Source organism: Taudactylus pleione, unplaced genomic scaffold, assembly GCF_031769625.1.
Source record: "Taudactylus pleione unplaced genomic scaffold, aTauple2 ptg000397bl, whole genome shotgun sequence".
Lineage (NCBI taxonomy): Eukaryota > Metazoa > Chordata > Amphibia > Anura > Myobatrachidae > Taudactylus > Taudactylus pleione.
The window spans coordinates 3738954-3753494 of NW_028284799.1; the positions used below are offsets into that span (position 1 = coordinate 3738954).

At 43.2% G+C, this 14541-nt stretch overlaps 1 protein-coding gene across 6 annotated transcripts in view; it reads right to left on the bottom strand.

Annotated features, from left to right (window-relative positions):
- BCAS3 (BCAS3 microtubule associated cell migration factor) overlaps window positions 1-14541 on the bottom strand; it is a 1455708-nt gene that overhangs the window by 896765 nt on the left and 544402 nt on the right. For all 6 annotated transcript variants that reach the window (XM_088446353.1, XM_088446352.1, XM_088446357.1 and 3 more), the window contains one exon: window positions 13613-13877. In XM_088446353.1, the coding sequence (XP_088302479.1) occupies window positions 13613-13877 (265 nt within the window). The remainder of the gene's footprint in view (window positions 1-13612; window positions 13878-14541) is intronic.

A 14541-nucleotide genomic window follows, 5' to 3' on the forward strand; every position in this document is an offset into this window, starting at 1 on the left:
CGGAGTACCCGTAGAAAACCCATGCAAACATGGGGAGAGCATACAAAATCCACAGAGTTCTGATCTTGGTGTGAATCAAATCCAAGACCTCAGTGATGCGAGGTAGTAATGCTAACCATTACACCAACCAAGCTGCCCATGGGTTGGGCAGCATGCAATTATTAAGTCAGTAAAATAGTGAGAGCAGTAGGATCAAGAGTTGGTGTAAGCTGGCAAGACCAATACACCATCCGGCTTATAAGCAAATCAGTAGTTTTAGGTTTATTGGTATTTTTGTGATCCATTCTTGAAAAAAAAAAATATATATATATAACTGGATAGTGAGGGTTTTATGTAATCTACTTTCTCACCCCTCGGCACAAGTATTAGTTGAATCTCACATCATAAGATGCTACAAAAGTTTGCAAATGCACAGGATAAATTTTATTACTGCTAATATATCCGACCGCATTACAATTACATGTTGCCTAATAAGCTGCATTGAGTGCTACAGGTGTAAGATGAAGCAACTAGTGATCTTCTGTTATATGTATAATTAAAATAGCAGGGGTAGGTCTTATTGCTTCCTTGCTGATAACAGACATAAACACTGCACTGTTACGGGGCCCATGTGTGTAACTACCATAGGTGACACCCTTGATGGGGCCCATACATTGACAATCAATAGGCCAATTCTAAGTTTTGCCGATGATTGTGTAAAAAAAAAAAAAATAGCAAAATCCGTCAAGTTGGAAATCCTTTGATACGCCAATTCCGACTCAAAAATTATCAAAATCGGTGAATTAAGGATTTCTATCATGTTAGATCTTGCACAAAATCTGGGTTTTGGGAATTGGATTCGGGTTCAGGCAACTGATGTATGGGCTACTTAACTATCTTTATGCAATATATACACCTTGCCCAGAAATAATTTATAACTTCATAAGTGTTATCCAGATACCAGGAATTAATCAATTATATGGCTTTTTTTTTTACAACTGCTTCTTGACACAGAAAGACATATTATGACACAAACATTTCATAATTAAAAAACAGGAAATGTCCCAAAACTACATTTATTTTAGGACAATAATTAACTCCAGCACTGCAGATAATATACAGAATCTCCATTCTAACATTAATTGCACCATTGCAAATAGCCTGAATGGTGTCACACATTACAGAGGTTGTGATTTTCTTATGTTGTGATTTCCAACACTACAGCTGATGGAATATTATCATAAGATAGACTGTTCTTAAGCTGGGTACACATTTATCGATGTGTACCCAGCCGACCTGTCGTGCGACGGGACCCGGTGGGGATCCTGGCATCGGCAAGTGCATACATACTAGCCAATGTCGGGAGCCATGCTGCCCTCGCTGACAATGTCGGGAGTGCACATCGTCGGCGACATTGAGTGTACACACTAGATGATATTGCCGACATGTCGTCCAATCCGGTAGTGTGTACCCGGTTTTAGGAATTTGATACAAACATGAATACAATTTGTTTGATGACATTATCTTGAAAAATGCTACAATTAATTTAATTATAGGAAATGTTTTTACTTGAAGATACTCATTAAGTAAATAATGCATTGGTAACCAGGGCTACAGCTGAAATGCCAGTGTTTTCCTTCTGACCAGCTTATCAACGACATTGAAATGTCCTAATGGAAAGCTATTTTAGTAACTTTTTCGTCTGATGCTTGTTCAAAAACCAGTGGGTGTGAAAGGAGGAGCACGGAAATTCACTACAATAATTCAACGATAGTAAAAGCTTATGAAAGGTCACTGTCCTTGCTTTGAAATTGCCAACAACACGCTTTGGGCACAGTGCTGAATGACAAACATACACCCCTGGGTGGATTACACGATAACATAACCCAAACAAAATGATATCTTGCCATGTGGGACAAAGGAAATGTCTCCTTAGCAAGACAGGGCTAACAGCTTCCTATATTTCGTTCTAAGCTTTGCCAGGAATTAAATACATTCTTACCCCCAATGAGAACCCACCCTGATAAAATAAAGACTTTACATTGCACATATAAACAAGAATAGAATGCATAATGTAATTATGAAAGTAAGTAGATGTAAGTAACTCAAAGGGCATTTACAAGTACCAACTGCAATACAAAATAAACATATAGGGCAGGATGTTCGACAGTAAGAGACACTATTGCCTTAAAATAGCCATGTGCTGCATTCCGACAAAACACATTCATAGCACAATTGAAATATCTTCTCCAGCAGATGAGTTCAACAGCTTTAATCCATGTATAAGTTCATCCTGTGCATCCAAAAGTTTAGATTCCAGATAACATAGGTCATAGAGTAGCACATCACAGCAAGGAAACAAAATAGCGGCATTTTTAAATGTCAATATTTGCCTCATTAGCAATAGTAATATACATTTTATTTAATTTGCTTTACATGCTTTGTTTGTTACTTTTTTCTAAGAGAAAACTATAGTGGATGCAGGGGGTAATATTGCTATGAGGCTCGACTCCCCTGGCATCAGTGCCAAACTGTGCTGTTGAAAAGAGAAAGGAACAGTCTACAAACTGCATGATACTACAGTATTCAATACAGTGTAATGAATAACTAGACCGTGGTGAGTAGTTTGTAGACTATGCCTTTCCACCAGATAGCTGGGTGTTATACGTATTACCGCCGGCAGCCCAACAAACGAGGAAATCCTGATCGTCCTAAAGGTAAGTATCAACTAACCTAAACCCCCTAACCCTAACCCTCCTTAGGGGTGCCTAACCCTAACCTCCCCCCCCTGTACCTAACCCCCCCTCTAAGTGCCTAAACCTAACCCCCCTTCCCCGCTGCCTAAACCTAAGTCCCCCCGGGAGGTGCCTAACCCTAACCTTACCCCGGGGATGCCTAACCCTAACCCACCCTCCCCCTAGCCTACCCCTAACCTCCCGGGGGGGGGTGCCTAACCCTAAATCCCCCCGGGAGCCCTAATCCTAACCCTCCCCCCCCTGCTGCTGTCCGCTGAGGCGCCCGGCATCACTTCGATCGGGATGATGGGCGTCAGTCTCCCGGCATCGGTAAAATGACAGGCGTCTAGACTTAGACGCCTGTCATTCAACCCTCGCCGGGATTAAGCAGTCTGGAAGCCGGCGGGCGGCATTTAGACCGTCGGCTTCCAGAATACATCCCATATAGCTGCCTTGCAGTGGATTTTATTGCACAGAGCACAAGGGAAAGAAGAAAGTGTTTAAGGTGAAGAAGTGCTGTAAGCAGGCAGTCACCAGTGTGAATTGGGGGCACTATGTGGCATAATATGACCTGAGGGCATCGTGAACTGGGAAGCACCATGTAGCATAATGCGAACTGGGGGCAGCATGTAGCATAATGTGAACTGGAGGAGAATGTAGCATTATGTGAACTGGGGGCAGGGTGTAGCATAATCTGAACTGGGGGCAACGTGTAGCATAATCTGAATAGGGGGCAGCATGTAGCATAAGCCAATCTGAGGGCAATGCATGGCATAATGTGAACTGGGGGCACCACAACACTGTATAATATAAACTGGAGGCACTGTGTGGCATAATGTAATTTGGGGCACTGCATGTGGCATAGTATATACTGATGGCATTATGGCATAATATGAATTGTAGTAGTAGTTACAAAGTTCTAGTTACGTCGCAGGAAAAAGTAACCCCACATTTTTTTATTGTAACAGTTTTTATAAATGTTACACACTGTATAGGCAGACAAAGAAGTGATCAGAGTTCCAGATCAGCAAGTGATAACATATATCAAATACAAAAAAAGTGAAAGATAATCTTCAAAATGTAGTGTGTACTCCCTAACAAAATGTCAGTATCACCAAATTTTGAGTATTTTGAGCTGAAATGGCTATTTGCACTGTAAGACAATCCCCTACGTTCACATGATGGTAGTGCCAGGAAGTGTGACTTTGAATACAAAGTAAAAGATTAAGGAATTTGCTCTAATGACAGCCAGCATTATAGTTGTGGCAAACAAACTAAAATGCAAAATTGCCATGTTCAATGCACCTCTAAAGGTGGTCATACACTGTCAGATAAAATTCACCATCGGGCAGACAGGTCTTATGTGCTGAAAACATACAATATCCTTGAAATATACTGTCAAATAATTGGTGTGTCTGCTGGTGAGTATTTTGCTGACAATATCCAAGCTATTGCACTTTGGCCCTGATTCAGACCCGCTCACTGCTGCAGGCAGCTCGCAGGGTCTGTGGGCATTTTTTTTTCTCCAGGCCGCTCGCAAAGCTGTGGGTGTCCACCCAAAGCTTGTGCAAGCGGCCTGGAGACAGTAGTGATTATCGTGACCATCGGGCTTGCGACGAGACCCTGCGGTAGGGTCTCAGCTGCCGCAAACACGAGTGGACTCCCTGCTCTAGTAGAGCAGGAAGTCCACTACTGACATCACGACTGATGTCAGTAGGTGCGCCCTCAAACGCCAGGCGTCCCTATCGGAATGCCTGCTTTTGCCCAACCACCCCCCCTACAAGCCTACAAAATGGGGCGAGCTGTCACTCACCATCGACAACCGCCCCGTCTTGTAGTGAGCCCTGCAGCGACTGAAGTTCAGACGCACGTCGGGCTCGCGCATGCGCACACTGGACGCAGCGCATGTGCAGGGCCCAAACATCGATTTGCTTGCAAGCGGCCCTGAATTAGGCCCTTTGTTCGCAGCGGCTGTGCAATAATATACTAATGCCGCTGGAGGCATTTTGTATAAATAGACGCCTCCTGTTGGTTTTTGTGATCCCCTGCGGTGTGTCCCCATCGGATCACTTGCATGAATATCAGCCATCTGAGTGACCCTCAGTTTATTGGGGATGGCTGTGAAATTCGTGCTTCTGGGGCCAGTGAAACTGCGTTGGAAGAAGCAGACACTGGACTCGGCGCGGCTTGAAAACGTGGCCGACACTATCACCCTTCTTGCAAGAGCAGAGTCCCCTCAAAAAATGATGTGACCCCTGAGTAGTTATTCTCTGGTGACCATGTCCCTTTACTGCAGAAATCATTTTAAAGTACAGGGATGGGGGAATATTTCCCCGCTTTCTAATAATGTGCCCCGTGCCCCCTTAGTAGTATTGTACACCCTATATTATAGAAAGTGTTAGGACATCCAGAATGGAGAATTGGTATTAGGGATGTGCAGGCTCGGATAGGTTCGAGTTTGCACGTGGAGTTCGGATTTTTCCCTCCAAAAAAACGGAACTCAGAACGAGGCAAAACGTCATCTTACATGGACGAACATCATCATTCCTGGTCTTTTGTCCAGGAATGATGATGTTCGTCCATGTAAGATGACGTTTTGCCTCGTTCTGAGTTTCGTTTTTTTGGAGGGAAAAATCCGAACTCCACGTGCAAACTCGAACCTATCCGAGCCTGCACATCCCTAATTGGTATACGCATGTACAACAGCCCTCAGGACATAGACTAGTTGTCGTTGCTGTAAAACAAATTGACATTTGAAATCTAGCAGCTATATCACCAGGAATCACTCTGGAACAGCATATTTGACCATTAGATTTGGGCCAAAATATTTCTCGGCTGTAATTAGAAAAAAAAAATTTGCTTTTAGTTAACTATCTTCAAATTTTAAAAAATAAGCACTAATGATATTTTCACGGAAGTTATAGTCTTTTTAAAAAAAAAAAAAAGTATACATTGTGTGGGAACAGCATAAATAATTGCCGAAACTAATGTCAAAATGTGACTAGCCCAAAAAATAGGCTCAGCAGCAAAGGGGTTAAATTGATTTAATATTGCTTTTAAAATACATATGTAATTTTTTAATCCATGAAGCTAGATATTAATTTTCAATCAAATATGTATAATATATATATAATGCTTGCAACCAGAAACAAAAATGGACATATTGCCTGTAAATGCCAGTGACCTACAACTATTGGAGACAGACACCTCTGGTATATGTTATGTGTTTCAGTGTGGTACATGCAAAAATGGATGCATGCTCTGTAGATACAGTTTACGGAAAGATTTATTATAGAGAAAAATAAACTGCTATTTCTCTGGATTAAGCAAACTCAAATAGTCACAGGCCGTTTGGTACATATTTAATGTAAAATTTACTTAAAACTTCAAAAACATTTAGGAATTTTAAAAAAGCAATAATCTCCTGTAACATCCCCTGACAAAGAACAGACAGAATGGGATGAAAGGTGCACTCTGGTACTTCCGTCCTGAGACCTCTGTGATATCAGACACACTACAATGACCACATCTGTTGTACTAATTATTTACAGACTAGGTCTGTTTCAGGCATACTGCATCCCGCATTAAATTCCATATTTGTAATACAAACTACTGACAATATGCAACATAAAACACAAAATAAACACACATGTATTCTGTATCCTGTCTAGATCCACACAGTTTGACTTTGTCCCATAAAGATAAACAGATCACAGCTTTGACCTTTAAGGACATATATGAAAATATGACCTTGTGATTCTTTATTGTGTATATATACATTTACACTACATGTTTAAGACACAAAATGATGACTGAAAATAAGCCAAGAAAATTATCTGTACTTTGATAAACAATTGACATATAAGATACTGTGTATGTAACTCATTTTTAAGTGTGAAAAAAGCTGTGCAATTACCAATATTGAGCACCAGGAGTGAGTAGAATATAAAATCCCAACGTCACAATTGCTTGTTTTAACATACTTTTTGCCCTAATTTTTCAAAAGTTCCAGTATACATATTGGAAGAATATAATGCTCCAATTAATGTTCATTTGTTAATAGGCAAACTACAGTTGACAAGTTCTTTGGCTTAGTGTGGTTGATCTACAGTACTTCCTCTTAAAAAGCACCTATTAATACTGACTATTGGGTTTTAATATATAACAATCTCTGTGTGTTACAAAGCTGCGTAATATCGGAATGTGTTTATGATAAAGTACATTTGTCCAGTATGTCGTCCATTCTATTTTCATGCTCATAGCTTACACCACATGTTATCAAACTCGGTCCTCAGGACCCCAAACAGTGCATGTTTTCCAGATCTCCTCACAGACTCGCAATTGAAATAATTAGCTCCACCTGTGGATCTTTTAAAGTGAGTCATTGAGTAATAAGTACACCGTGCAGCTGCTAGGTGACCTGGAAAATGTAAACTGTTTGGGGTCCTGAGGACAGAGTTTGAGAACCACTAGCTTACACGATTGTCAGAAAAAAGGAGCATAACAGTTCAGTAGTACTCTTGAAAAGCATACTTAGGCCTAAGATTATATTGGTTAGTGATTGGCATGCTGGCTTGTCTGTAACAGAAATGCATACTTGCCTACTTTTGAAAAAGCAGTTCAGGGAGATTGTGAAAATAGTAGCATCACTGGGGTTGGTGTCATCCAGTGCAGCACTCTGGAAGGAGCGTATACGCAAAAGAGGGTGTGACCTCATGCCCTAGACACCACGCCCCTTGGTGACATGTCACAGAGTCATGTCTCTGTACCGTTTTTTCACCATGATTTAAGTATATTATATATTTTTCTATTTTTTCTCAAGGAAGTGCCTCCTGTGTTTTGTATTTTCCTTGTGAGTTGCTATATCTCATATTCGGGATACATTGTATTGATATATATATATATATGACAAATTGGTTGACTGCAGAGCGACTAGTTTGCTACAGTGCACCAATAATATAAGTGAGACACATATCAATACTATTGTCAACTATATAGACCCATAGTGTGAGTCAAAGAAATAAAAAATAATAAAGTAAAAATAAAATATATAAATACAATTAATAAAATATACAATCAACCCTTTATCAAAGGATTAGAACAAATAGATGCTACTAGTTATGAAAGCACTAACTGATGAGGTAATTACCAAGGTTGAATATGATTTTTTATTACCTTTTATATTTCATATAGTACACAGGATGTGTTGTTTTATGATGTAATTGATTTCTTTGATAAAGAGTACTGTATCATATAAATCTGATCTACAATATTGTACTATTTTTCTGTGTCTCCCCATACCTATGTGGTTATGATACATGAGTTGGGAAGGACATTTGTTTCAGATAACTAACAGGATTTGGAAAGGAATCATCCCACATTACAGAATACTGTGGAAAACTCCTTGCTAAACGGACTTTGATTGAACTATATTTATGGTGATTATATGATTTCATTGTGTTTACTGGAAGAGCGCTGTTAGGTGGTGTTAATTTCTATCCCATTGCATTAATGATTATTAAGTTACACACGTTAACACACTCCACTATCTTACATTGGCACCGTACCCACTTATTTTTTCTTTATATATATTGTTATAGAAGCACTGGTAAAGTGGTCAATGGCAGGTACATTTGTCTTAGGTTTTTGGCATATGTGTTCTAAAAAACCCCAGGAGAAGTCTGTTTTGTAAGCAGACCAGAGTATCGGCTTTTGGAGAAGCCGGTTTGGGTCCTGGGGGTGTGGATGTGAGGAGAGGGAGGTCTCCATCCACAGGCCACTCCAGGTTTTGGGCCTTTCAGCCTGGTAACAGTCTCATTAGGGCTTGCAGCTGGAAATGGTTAATATAAGCATGGTTTGTTTGTGGCTGAGTGTCTCACACCTGGGAGAGCATGCAGACTAGCCTGTTCAGAGACACTTGGTAATGATCCTTGTAAATACTGTGCGCGTGTTTTGTTGAAGGTGAGGGCAATAGGTCCTACCGTTCTTATAGAGAGGGAATCTGCTGTGTAGCTAGTGCACAGCCGGGCTAGGACTTATATTTATGTTTTGTTTATGTTTATATTCATTTGGCACAATAAAGACTGGTGCCGACCAGTTTGTAAGAGAACCCCTGACTTGTATCCTGTCTCTACGGCTATGTGTGTGTAAAGAGGGGTCCATCTACCCCAGGAGAGGGACCCCTATCCCGACTGTGTCACTATATATATATATATATATATATATATTTACACACACACATTGTATGTGTGTGTATATATATTGCAACATGGGTTATTGAAATGAGGATTCCAGACAGGCAGGTATTTTCGGTAAAGCAGTGGCTTTTTAATAGCAGCAAACACTGCACCTTCGCATACGCGAGTTTAAGCCTACACACATACAGGCACATAACATAAAATAAATAAACAAACATAAAAGTCTCAACACTCCTTGTGCTAATTAGTCAGCAGTGGCTTGCAGCCACAATTTCGGGCATGCTTGGAGATCAGCTGCCACCCTATATATAGGGAGTGTCACCTGTCGTCTAGTGCCCTATACCACATTTTATATATATATATATATATATATATATATAGACACACACACACACACACACACATATATATATAATATATATATATATATATTATATATATATATATATATATAATATATATATATATATATTATATATATTATATAAGTTTGCTCCTCTTTTTCCAACATGGACCTGGAAAGGGCATCAGCTTTGATATTCAAAGATCCTGGGGCGATATTTAAAGACTAAGTCGAAACGGGAGAAAAAGAGCGCCCAGCGGGCCTGGCGAGAATTCAAGCAATGAGCCGATTTCAGGTATAGGAGATTTTTGTGATCAGTGTAAATGATTATTGTGTGTTCCGCTCCCTCTAACAAGTATCTCCATTCTTCTAGAGCCAACTTATTGGTCAACAGTTCCTGATCCCCGATGGAGTAGTTCTTCTCGGCAGGAGAGAATCTCTGCGAAAAGAACCCACAGGACACGAGCTTCCCATCCGGAGACATCTGAGACAAGACTGCTCCCACTCCGTACACAGATGCAGCCACCTCTAAGACAAAGGGTTTCTCAATGTCAGGTTGTAAAAGAATTGGTGCAGAGAAGGCTTGCTTGAGAGTATGAAATGCTGAAAAAGCTTCTGGAGATTAATCAGTCAGATTGGCTCCCTTTCGGGTCATAGCTGTGATGGGCGCCACAATGGTGGAAAAAGACCTGATAAATTTCCTGTAATAGTTTGTGAAGCCTAAGAATCTCTGAATAGCCTTCAACAAGGTGGGCAAGACCCAATCCTGGATAGCCTTGAGTTTCTCAGTATCCATCTGCAATTCTGAACCGGAGATCACATAGAAATGCTATGGTAGGGACTTCGAAAACACACTTTGATAATTTCCCAAAGAGATGGTTAGCACGCAATCGGAACAACACTTTCCTCACATGTTGTCGGTGGGTACTGAGGGCCTGATTCAGAGGCGCTTGCAAAAAGCGAGCGCTCGCTCTGAATCAGGGTGGGCGCAGGTTTCTTTAGATGCGGCCTCCTATTGCGAGCGGCCAGGATGATGGTCGCGATGGTCAAGACCATCAGGCTTGCGACGAGACCCTTGTGGTAGGGTCTCGTGGCCGCAAGCCCCAGAGAGCTTCTTGCTCTAATAAAGCCGGAAGCTCTCACTGACATCACCGGTGATGTCAGTGGGGCCGCCCACAAACGGCAGGCGTTCGCTTGGGAACGCCTCCGTTTGTGAAGCCACCCCCCAGCCACGCCTACAAAACATGGCGAGCTGTCAATCAACATCGACAGCCGCTATGCGCTTGCGAGCAGGTCTGAATCAGGCCCACAGGTCACTAGAAAAGATGAGAATATCATCCAGGTAGACAATTACAAATTGGTATAGAATGTCCCAGAAGATCCCGGGTGTTGAACGCGGTTTTCCATTCATCCCCTTCACACATCCTTATCAAATTATAAGCTCCTCTAAGGTCTAACTTAGAAAAGATACGGGCGTCTTTAACCCGGTCGAAGAGTTCCGTGATGAGAGGCAAAGGATATGTATTCTTAATGTTGATATCGTTAAGACCTTGATAAAAACCCAGCACCTACGGGAGAAGAAGAAGGCCGGATACATCCCTTCTGTAGATTCTCTTGAATATATTGGAACATGGATTGGATCTCTGGAATTGACAGATTGTATGTACGGCCCCTGGGAGGCACTTTCTCGGGCATCAGATCAATAGGACAATCCCAAGGCCGAGGAGGTGGCAGTTTATAGGCCGCTTGTTCTGAAAATACATCAGCGAAGTCCAGATACTGACGGGGAATATCATTAGAAAGATGAGCCTTGGTGTCCGCAACTCGAACCACTCGGTCCAGGCATTGCTGATGACAATGGGAGCTCCAAGACAGAATCTGAGCAGTAGACCAGTCGATATGAGGATTGTGCTGATGTAGCCATGGCAGTTCAAGAACTACTTCCTGGGTGGTGGCTGGGATGACTAGGAACTCTGAGCCTGATTCAGACGCGCTTGCTCTGACAGAGCGATCGCTCTGAATCAGGGCCGGGGTTTTTTTTTTTAGAACGGCCTCCTGGCCACTCGCATAGCTGTGTGTGACCACCCACAGCTACAGCGAGCGGCCATGATGATGGTCGCGATGGTCAAGACCATCGGGCTTGCGACGAGACCCTTGTGGTAGGGTCTCGTGGCCGTAAGCCCCAGAGCCGGAATCTCTCCTCTGACATCACTCGTGATGTCAGTGGGGCCGCCCCCAAATGACAGGCGTTCTCCTGGAAACGCCTCCGTATTGGGCAGCCAACCCCCCTGCCCCCCCACCAAAGGGGGCGAGCTGTCACTCAACATCGACAGCTCACCCCCTTTGTTGTGAGACCCGGTGCACGACGGACACAGCTCTGTCGTGCGCAAGCGCTCTGGGCCACCATTGATCCAGTTGCGAGCGCTCAGCGCTTGCGACCGGGTCTGGATCAGGCCCTCTATCTGTTTTAAGTGCAGGGCTCCGATTTTCATTCTGAGGACTTTGGTTGTATGGGTGATGATCCCGTTATCGATCCGTGTCACGTTGACCGCAGATAAACTGGGACAGCTAATTGCTGAACAATGGATGAAGAAATGAAACTGCCGGCAGCACCGGAGTCAATTAGGGTGGCAAACTCTAGAAAGTGGGACTTGATATGCTCGGTGTAGACAGGAATTGATCAATTTTGATTCGGGAAGGTTGCAGCAAGAACCCTAGTCTGATCTCCCCCTTGCAGAATATTCAGGAAATGTTCTGGGGACGCACAATAGTGGCATAAATTCTGTCGCCGTCTACGCAGTTTTTCCTCCCCCATTAATTTGGCCCATTTCACCTGCATCGGTTCTTCATTGACGGAAGTAGAAGTGCGAGGCTGAGGTAGTGGACGAGCCCTGAAATGGTCACTTCGGCTCTTTTCGATACCACGTTCACGTATACGCAGATCGATCTTGACACTGAGGGATATCAGATCTTCCAGGTTGTCTGGTAGATCCCGAGCGACCAATTCATCCTTGAGCCTATCTGAGATACCATTCCAGTAGACGGATTTCAAAGCTTTGTTATTCCACTGTAGCTCGGCTGCTACTGTCTGGAGCTGGACGACATATTGCCCAACAGGACGAAACCCTTGTTTTAATCGGAGAATGTCGAAAGAGGCTGAGACCAACCTGCCCGGTTCGTCGAATATCCTCTTGAAGGAGTGAAAAAAGTCTTGGTAATCCGAAACTAGCGGGTCATTTCTCTCCCATAGTGGAGATACCCAATCCAATGCTGCCTCAGTCAAAAGAGAGATAATATATGCAACTTTAGCTCTGGGAGAGGGAAAGTTCTGTGGGAGAAGTTCAAAGTGCACCTCGCATGTGTATGTGTGCAATATATATTTAGGTATGTGATTGTACATACATGTATGTATGTTTGCTTTGGAGTGCTGTGTATGTGCGTGAAATGTGTATGTGGTGGGGTATGTATGTGCAATATATATATATATATATATATATATATATACACACACTGCAAATATCAGTAGGGTAAAACTGCATTTATGTTCATTCTTTATAACAGAGCATTTGGCATTTAGTTGCCCACTGAGTAACAAACGTATCCATCCTCTATCATACCTAGGATCAGTCCAAACCACTTATTTACAATAAATGTTTTGCAGATGTGTCCACATACATCTATCCTCTGTACGCTACAAGTCGCGCTACACATAACGCGGAAGCTCCGAGCATCTTTTTGTGCGCCTTATTACCTTCAAATGCTTATTCTCACAGTGATGCGAATAGTTATCACAGGCAGCTTCTGTTGATTAAAATGATATGCAGCATGCCTATGTTCTGTGTGCGACTGCGGGTGTATCTGTATGTGAAACGCTACATTACAGTGTTTCAGCTGCTGACACTGTAAAGTAGCATTTTGCATGCACATACACCCGCAGTCGCACACCGAATATAGGCATGCTGCATATAATTTTAATCAGCAGAAGCTGCCTGTGCATCCTATTCGCGAATAAGACACATTTGACGGTAAAAATTTGCACGAAAAGATGCCCGGCGCTACCAGGTCATGCCACGGCATAGTGTGACTAGTAGGGCGGTAAGGAGGCTAGATGTATGAGGACACATCTGTATGAACACTTACTTCTTCAGGTAGAAGATCAGTTTCACCATAGAAATGAATGATGCGTACAGCTCATGAAAACAGATTTTTGCATACATAAGTAAAATTAAAAATAGTTTTTTTTTCTGCTGACTGGTGTGAAAAAAAGATTCCAGATGCACTTCTAACAACTACAAAATATGTTCAGCAAAGTGAATGCCCACCCATGTGGAATCTGTAGCCACAGCAATAGCACTCACCATGTAATGGAGAACCAGATGGACTGCTGGACAAACCTGGCACAGGACTGCATCGGCCTCCTTGCTTTGAAGTCAGCTCTTGTTCAATCTCCTCCAAGCCAGCACTTTTCTGAAAGCGACTCATGCGGTTTACCACACGGGGAGACATATGTGTGCGGACACAAGGCTGACCACCATAAGGGTTTATTGGGAATACGTGGGAAGTGCCACGGAGAGTGCTCACCACCACCCATCGGCAGTCATGGCTGAAGCAAATGTCCTGCACCTAAAAATAAACAGCCAACAGTTAATATATTAAATGAAATACAAATTGAGTAAACTACTTGTATAATTATGCATAAAGTACACAGGGCCTTATTCAGACCCTGAGCTGAGCGCTCGCAACCGGGTTGATGTTTGCTCACTGGGCATGCACACGTCAGAGCCGGCTCCAAGGTGCGCATGTGCGAGACCCGGCTAGCAACGGGCGCTCCGTCGCTTCGTGTCTCGCACCAAAGGGGTCGAGCTGTCGATGGTGATTGACAGCTCGACCCGTTTGGGAGGCGGGCAGGCGGGGTGGCCGGCCAAACGGAGGCGTTCCCGTCGGAACGCTTGCCGTTTGGGGGTGGGCCCACTGACATCAGCATTGATGTCAATGGGGAGCTTCCTGCTCGATCAGAGCAGGAAGCTCCCTGGGGCTTGCGCTAGCTGAGACCCAACCTTAGGGTCACGTCGCAAGCCCCGATGGTCGCGATGGTCCTGACCAGCGCGACCATCAACCTGGTCGCTCGCTAGAGCTGTGGGTGGTAACCCACAGCTTAGCTAGCGACCAGGAGGCTGCACTTCACACCACAAGCGGCCGCCCTCATTCACAGCGACCGCTTCTACCTAGCGATCGACTCTGTATGAGGGCCACAGTCATTTTGGCTAAGACCTATATTTTTCTTTAT